The 8586-nt window shown below is 46.4% G+C and overlaps 1 protein-coding gene across 1 annotated transcript; it reads left to right on the top strand.

Annotated features, from left to right (window-relative positions):
• The first annotated feature begins 4709 nt into the window (after positions 1-4709).
• Positions 4710-7951, top strand: Psmg3 (proteasome assembly chaperone 3). Its single transcript, XM_031338509.1, has 3 exons — positions 4710-4881; positions 5245-5481; positions 7468-7951. Exons 2-3 carry the CDS (start codon positions 5266-5268, stop codon positions 7618-7620), a joined length of 369 nt encoding a protein of 122 aa, XP_031194369.1. The 5' UTR covers positions 4710-4881; positions 5245-5265; the 3' UTR covers positions 7621-7951.
• Positions 7952-8586: the final 635 nt, after the last annotated feature.

Raw genomic sequence — 8586 nt, 5'->3', positions numbered from 1 at the left:
GATTTTCAGTCAGTCTGGATCTCAAAGCCTCAACTTCGCCATCTCCCGGCCTCAACCTCCCAACTGCAGGGTTACAGGAATGGTCTACCACACTTGACCTTAATAAAACTCTTGCCCCCCTATTGACACTATTAATTCCACTTTTGTCTTGCTTTGTTTTTCTGTTACTGTCATAAAATACCCTGACAAAAGCAACTTAAGGAAGGGTATTCTGGCTCACAGTTCCAGAGGGACAATATCCACTGGGGTGGGTTGCAGGCAGGGCTGAAGTGGAGGCAGAAGCAGGATGCTGACCAGTCACATTGTATCCACTACTCAAAAGGGGGAGCATAAAGAGAAAGTGGAGTCTGTCTATAAAGCCTCAAGGCCCGCCTTCTGTGACCCACTTCCTCCAACCAAGCTCCACCTCCTCAAGGCTCCACAACACCTACTACAGACCAAGTTTTTCAAACACAGGAGCCTAAAGGGGAATATATATATATATATATATATATATATGTAATCGTGCATGTGTGTGAATAATGTTATCAGTGGGCATTAGATACCCTGGAGCTGGAGTTACAGGTGGTTGTGAGTCATCATATGTGGGTGCTGGGACCTAAACTCAAAACAATAAGAATGCTAAGTACTTGCCATTGCTGAACCATCTCTCCAGCCCCAGCAACAGCCATTTTAAATGTGATTACTTAAGTTTCTTTCCTGCCTGGCCTTGTGACACCTTTAATCCCAGCACTTAGGAAACCAAGGCGGGCAGATCTCTGTGAGGTCAAGGCTAGCCTGGTCTATGTAGTGAGTTCCAAGATAGCCAGGACTACATAGTGAGATCCTGTCTTGAAATAAAAATAAATAAAATTAAAAAAGGGAGGGAGTTGTCTTTCTTTCTAGTGCAACAATAGCTCCAACACACACAGGAGAAAACTAAAGGAGACTCTTTTGTTTTTTCACTTATCCTTGTATGTGATGTGTGCCCGGGGTGGTTCTCATACTGTGGCACACACTGAAGTCAGAGGACAACCTCAAGTCCTGATTCTCACTGTCCCCCTTGTTTGAAGCAGAGACTCTTGATTGCCACTCCATACACCCCTCAGACTTTGGGGACTTTTCCTGTCTGTATCTCCCATCTTCCTGGAAAGCACCAGGGTTACAAACACACATTACCTCACCAGACTTTTATATGGGTTCTGGGGATTCGAACTCGGGCCTTCAGGATTGCAGAGAAAGTGCTTTTCCCACTGAGCCCTGAGTGTGTGAGCCCCACCCACTCAGCCATAGGGAAGTCCCATTCCTGAAACAATGGCAGCTCAGCCTGACACACCCTTTTAAAAAAAAAACAAACTCTGTTTTCCTTCAGACTTGTTCTTTGTCATCCATAGCTCAAGATCCAAACCAGTCCAAAGTGGACCCCTCAGAGCTACTTAGCGATGTGACCAGACCGCTGTCTTCCTTCTTCTCCAATCTTCCTTCTGCGAAGGTGATCAGTATGTGTCCAGGGCTTCCGTGTGCTGGGGAGGCAGAGTTCCTGGACCGCTGCCTCAGAGAGAGAAGGCATAACAAGGTGGATCAAAAGCTTTTCAAGATTTCTCCAGGCAAAGCAACATGCCAGCAATTTGCTTTTGCGGTGTGTGGGCAGACGGGTGTTTAAATTTAGAACCGACAAAAAGACTTTGCTGAGAAATCTATATGCTCCTTGGTTCTTGAGTATTAGTGGCACAAAACCCTAATCTTTCCCCTTCATGTGCTGACTGCGAGAACGCTCAGAAACTTGTTTCCTCTCCATTTCTGTCTACTCCCATCATGCTTTGTATGTATGCCTTTTCTTTTACACCACCAAGAAATCATTTTGGAAGAAGCAAGCTTCATATGACTCGATGGAGCTTGGATAAGGAGTCATTAACTTAAGGAAAGAGAGGGTACATTTATTGAGAAAAAAATGCCTGAGCTGTCTAAGGACTTTAGTGGTAAGCAGAAGTGTGGCTTTTTTCAGAACCATCAGCAGCAGGCACAGAAAGGCTTCTAGGCTGGCGTTTTCAGGACTATATCAACCTCTGGGGACCCAGTATCTGCTCAAGACTTTCCCAGTCAGTGAAACTTCTCTCAGGGAGACATGGTGGGGTTTTCTACTTTGGGTGCAAAACTCACCCTGTAGGACAGGGCTTCCACCTACTTTCCCCTGAGCCTCAATGAGGCTCAGGGGTTCCAAGCATCAGCTGGGACCTGATAAGGGTCAGAGACCCAGCTCCCAGCATCCTCTAGGGAACGGGCCAGGCATCAAGTTGAATGTCCAGGAAGGTGAGGGTGGGGTCAAAGCATTTTATTTTCAAAGGGTGTTCGTGGTGTTTCTGTCTAAGGGAGCTGCAAAGATTAAATGATCTAGGCAAACTACAAAAGGATGGGTATAGAAAATATGGAGTATATACACAGTGGGGATTCAGCCATAGGAAGAACGAGATGGGCTGAGGGGATGGCTCCGTCAGTAAAGCTCTTGCCTTACAAACACACACACACACACACAAATAAATAAATAAATGCATACATAAATAAATACACAAACAAATACACAAATAAAATTTTTAAAATTAAAATAAAATAAAATGCCAGAGGCCATATTTAAAAGCCAGGAGATTTGGGAAAGTCTGCATGCCCAACAGTAGGGAATCCTTGACTTGCTGACGGCCAGCCTGTTCTAACCAGTAAGCTCTAGGCCCTGGTGCAAGAAACAAAGGTGTAGCAGGCATGGTGACAGCATTCGCCTTTAACCCAAGCAGAGGCAAGTGAATCTCTTGAGTTCGAGACCAGCCTGGTCTACATAATGAGTTCCAGGCCAGCAAAGGCTACATGATGAGATTCTGCCTCCAAAAAATAGGGAGAGGGGAAAAGGAAAGAAAAGAACAAAAGACAGGAAGAACCTCTGACCTCCACACATACACACACACACACACACACACATACACACATACACATAGGAACCCCCACCACACACACACACATACATACACACAGGAACACACACACACAGGAACACACACACACAAACACACAGGAATCCACACACAAAAGAATGAGGTTATACCATTCTTTAAAATAGATGAAACTGAAGATAACCGTGTTAAGCAAATCACGCCAGTCTCAGAAAGACAGATACAGTATGTTTTCTCTGGTGGGTCCTAGATTTTACATAGTCACACTGAACCGTGTGTGTGTGTGTGTGTGTGTGTGTGTGTGTGTGTGTGTGTGTGTAAGAAAATAAAGAGACCTAACAGGAAGGGAGGGGAGAAAAGGGAAGGTGGAGGGAAGGGAGGAATATGCTCAATTTACAATCTATACTTTTAGGAAAAAGATGGTTTTAATTTAACAGCTTACTATTAAAGAGCACTTGTTGCTCTTGTTAAGGACCAGGTTCTAGCTGGGCGGTGGTGGTGCACACCTTTAATCCCAGCACTTGGGAGGCAGAGGCAGGAGGATTTCCGAGTTCGAGGCCAGCCTGGTCTACAGAGTGAGTTCCAGTACAGCCAGGGCTACACAGAGAAACCCTGTCTCGAAAAACAAAACAAAACAAAAAAGGACCAGGTTCAGTTCCCATCGCCTACATGGCAGCCCATAACTATCTATAACTTGAATTCTAGGGAATCCAGCGCTCTCTTCTGGCCTCTGTGGGTACTGCATGTACATGGCACCATATACAGAAAGGAAAAAATGCTCATGCAAATAAATAATACAAAAGCAAACAAATAAATACTGTTTGATTCTTTTAAGTATTCTACAAGATAAGCAATAACTACTGTAAATGAGGCTTGTTCCTCAATACCCAAGAGAAAGAAAATGAAAGAAAGAAGGAAGGAGAAAAAAGTTTAAATGAGGGATGAGATTTAGTTCAGTTGATCAATGCTCACTTGGCTTACATAATCTCCCGGATGTTATTCCCATACCAACAAACCATGTGTGCATTCCTGTCATCCCTGCACTTAGAAGGTGGAAGGAGGAGAATCAGGAGTTCAAATTTTTTCCTTGATCAACCTAGGGTACTTGAGGCCCTGTCTCAGAAAAAAAAAAAAAAAAGAGGAGGAGGAGGGGAAGGAGGAGGAGATGAAAATAATCCCAGAATTCGGGAGGAAGGGGCAAGCAGATCCCTATGAGTTAGAGGCCAGCCTGATTGGCATAAGGAGTTCCAGGACAACCAGGCTTACACAGAGATACCCTGACTAAAAAAGGCAAACTGACAGACAGACAAACAGACAAGTTACGATATATTAAGTGTGCCTTAGCCAAAGCCTAGCACAAGTGAAAATAAATATTAATTCTTTTGTTTGGTTGGTTGGTTGTTTTTGCTTGTTTTTGGTTTTGGTTTTGGTTTTTGGTTTTTGGAGACAGGGTTTCTCTGTGTAGCCCTGGCTGTCCTGGAATTCACTCTGTAGACCAGGCTGGCCTCCAACTCAGAAACCCACCTGCCTCTGTCTCCCAAGTGCTGAGATTAAAGGCGTGCGCCACCACTGCCCGGCAAATATTAATTCTTACTGCCATCCCAGTCCACAGCTAGGGCATCCCAGTCCACAGCTAGCCCCCTACACTGGGGCTCACGCACCGCCCACGAGGTCCTGAAGCTCGGAGAGGCACACTGTCCTTTTAACACAAAGCAGGTAAGCTCCTTTGCCTACCACGGAACTTAAGGCTCTGGGACTGCGGCGACCCACGAACCATTGGCCCAACGGACCGGAACCGGAAGTGCTCGCCCGCACTTCTGCTAAGCCAGAACTGGCTTAGTTGCTCACTGAGACTTCTTTCTGGCGCCGCTGGTTCGGTGAGCGCTGGTTGCCGAGGGTTTCGGTCCCAACTGCTGTCAGTAGTGATCCAGCCATCCCCAGTCTGCGCGGTCGGAGTTCCCTGGTGAGCTCCGCGGTTTCCCTCATCCCTAGTATCTAGAAGTGGGAGACCGCTGTTCGCGGGAATGGCGGTACTCGCAAGCAGCGTGGTGGGACAAAGACACTAACAAAAGCTTGCATGAGCATGCGCACACTCGCTTTTGAGTTGGTGCGTGGTATTGATATCAGGGTCTTCCCCGTGTAGCTCAGGTTGGTCTCGAACTGGGGCTTCTCCAGCCTCAGACTTCCTTGTGCTGGGACGACAGACATGTGCCACCACTTGCAGCATGGAATGGGTTGCTTGACATTTCTGCTGTGGAGCTCCAGGTTGTAGCTGATGATTGCTCCATCCCTCTTTTTTCTTTTTTCTTTTCTTTTAAAACTAAAGCCTCCACTGCAGAACGGAACCATGGAAGACAAACCACTGGTGGTATCTAAACAGAAGACAGAAGTGGTATGCGGTGTGCCCACCCAGGTGGTCTGCACCGCCTTCAGCAGCCACATCCTGGTTGTAGTGACCCAATTCGGGAAGATGGGTACCCTAGTCTCCTTGGAGCCCAGCAATGTGGCCAATGACATCAGCAACCCAGTGCTCACCACAAAAGTCCTCCTTGGGCAGGACGAGGTAATGGGAATTGAGAGAATCTTTTTTTCTGGTGTCATTTGTCTAGGGATATGGGGTGTCTGGTCGGCACACCTCCACATGCACCCAAGGTATGCACAGTGAGCATTTTCCAGGATCTTTCTGGACTGAGGGTGTCCTGGCTGGCCCTAGTGATGCTTTTCCCAGCGTGTCAGCATTTTACTCAACACTCAGGGGAGGTATTGATTTTTATGTCACAGCCATCTCCTCAGTTTGACCCTGTCATGATGGCTTTATGTTTAGGTCTGCTTCTTGAGCCTTGACAGCAGTCCCCTTTGCAGACATGTCTGTCTCGATTAGGGGTAATCCAAGAGATGGTAGGCAGAGGCACCAAGGAAAAATCTTAATGATGCCTCATGGGCAGTCTGCTTTGAACTCTGAATCACTGTTGCCTTAGCTTAGGGGATTTAGGGGAAGGCATGAGAAGCTGGCCAGGGTCCCTTAAGGAAATCATCAGGAAAATACACTGTCCTGAGTGTGACTATACACACCTGTCATCCTCTCAGGGGGAGACTGCAGCAGAAAAATTGCTACAAGTTTGTGATCAGACTGAGCTGTATAGTGAGCCTGAGACCAGCTAAGGATAGACCCTGCTCTCCCCACACTTGGGAGGTGGGACCAGGAGGATCAGGGTTCAGTTTCATTCCCAGTTACATAAGGCTAGCTTGGGTTATATAACACCCTCTATTAAAAAGACAGGGAGCATTGAGTTGGCTCAGGGGCTAAAGGCATGCAAGCCTGATATTCTGAGTTCAATCCCATAATTCCACAGTAGACAGAGAAAGCTGACTGCCACAAGTTGTACTGTCTCATATATGTATCTCCTATATATAATATTTTATATAGATATATATAAATATATCTATATAAAATATAAAGATAGACCTATATAAAGATATATGTAAAGATACATCTGTATTATATATGTACATATGTATATATATACATACACACACATATATATATGTGTGTATATATATATATATATATATATATATATGTAGTGGAGACTAATATAGCCATATGTTCATGTTTAATCTTGGCACTTGGGAGATGATTAAGGTAGGCCTAAGCTTCATAGCAAGTTCCAGATCAGACAGGGCTAACTTGTGTGCTCTTATCTCAACAACAATTAATAAATCAGTACATAGGCCAGAGTGAGTGGGGCCGTCCTGAGTTCAATTCCCAGCAGCCACATGATGGCTCACGGCCATCTGTACAGCTACAGTATACTCATACACATAAAATAAATAAAATAAATCTTAAAAAAAAACAGTACATAGAAAGCTCTCAACAAAAACAAATAAATAAATCTAAGCAATGGAGACCGAGGAAGTAGCTCTGTTAATAAATTGCTTGTAAGCACAACCTGAGTTCAACCCTCAGAACTCACGTAAGAAAGCTAGGTGTGGGACCAGGCATGGTGGTCCATGCCTTTACTCCCAGCACTGGGGAGGCTGTCTCAGGCCGATCTGTGCAAGTTTGAGGCCAGCTTCATCTGTGTACCAAGTTCTAGCAAGGGCTACATAAAGTGACTCTGTCTCAGAAAGCAAAAGCAAAAACCATGCGAATGTGGTACATCCTTGGAAGGCAGGGACAGGAGGATCCTGTGGTTGGCTGGCCAGGCAGTCCGGCCTAATTAGTGACTATACAGGTCAGTAAGAGATCCTGACTCAGAGTAGATGGTTGGTGTTCTGAGGATGATTCCTGCAGTTGTCCTCAGGCCTCATCAGATGCGTACATGCTCACACTCATTAAAAAAAAGACAAACAAAACTGGATATGATAGCACATGTCCGGAATCCCAGCACTCAGAAGGCTTAGGCAGGAGGATTGCCATGAATTCAAGGCCAACTGGGCTATATGAGTTCCATGGTACTACAGAAAATGACAACCTGTCTTTAAAAAAATAGAAACAGATGAGGTTTCCTGTAGTCATGGCCCTGTCTTCCTCTCCCTCCCTCCCCAGCCTCTCATCCATGTCTTCGCAAAGAACCTGGTAGCATTTGTGTCGCAAGAAGCAGGAAACAGAGCCGTCCTCCTGGCCATGGCCGTGAAGGACAAGAGTATGGAGAGGCTCAAGGCCCTGAAGGAAGTGATCCGGCTGTGCCAGGTGTGGTGACCTGCAGTCAGCAGTGCTAGACACTCAGACGTGTAGATGCTCGGTGACTGGGGTCTCTGCGACCCATCTTTCCAGCGCCAGGACAGAGCTCATTCTCTGCCTTTAGCCCTCGAAGCTGGAAACAGCACTCAGGTCTCAGGGGACTCTCTCTGCGTGGCTCCTGTGTTCTGCCTGGGGCACTGGAAACGGTTCTGGACTGCATGCAGCAGGTGCATCCACTGAGTGGAAATCAACAGTCAGTTATGGGGATTGGTAACCCTGGGTAACAAGTGCGGAAGCACTTGTCGGAAGATTTTTTAATTATTATTAAAAATAAATCTAAAATACTTGGCTGGCCTTCTCAGTGATCCTGAGACATCATGGGCATACGTTATAAGTTCACTTCAGGACACCTGAGGTGAGGGGAAACCTGTTCAGCAAAAGTACAATATGTGGTGGCTGGGTGTGAGGTAGCATTGGGTACTGTCCCTCCTGTGCTGGCGGCATGGGCCAGAGCCTCAAGTTACAGAATATAGTGAGGGACAGACATATGCAAACACTGGACATGCGGCAAGCAGAGCAAGGGGTGGCCATGCAGGTGGGTCCCTAAGGATAGACTGGATAGGAGATTCAGGGATGGGGGTGGCAGGCAGAGGCCAAAGGGTGACCCTGAGCTCAGGAGGAAGAGTTCTTACATTAGTACCCAGAGTTGCCCTGTTGGTGCCCATCCTTTCAAAGAGTGGCATCCTGAGACCTGGGGTGGGATGAGGGTGGTCCCTGATTACAGCTAAGTGGGAATTTCTGAATCTAATAGAGAATCTCCTCTGACATTCTGTTGGTCACCAGTGAAGAAGAGACCACGAGAAGGCCAGGTAGAGAACTGGAACCTTTTCAGGACTCAGGATGTCCCCTTTGTGCACAGGAAATGACAGAATTGCCAACTTGGTGTTCTCTAGGTCTAGAGATGAGCAGTAAGCTTGGCGGGCC

Source organism: Mastomys coucha, unplaced genomic scaffold (assembly GCF_008632895.1).
Source record: "Mastomys coucha isolate ucsf_1 unplaced genomic scaffold, UCSF_Mcou_1 pScaffold22, whole genome shotgun sequence".
Lineage (NCBI taxonomy): Eukaryota > Metazoa > Chordata > Mammalia > Rodentia > Muridae > Mastomys > Mastomys coucha.
The sequence above is the reverse complement of the archived record's forward strand: the minus strand, read 5'-3'. Positions and strand labels throughout refer to the sequence as shown.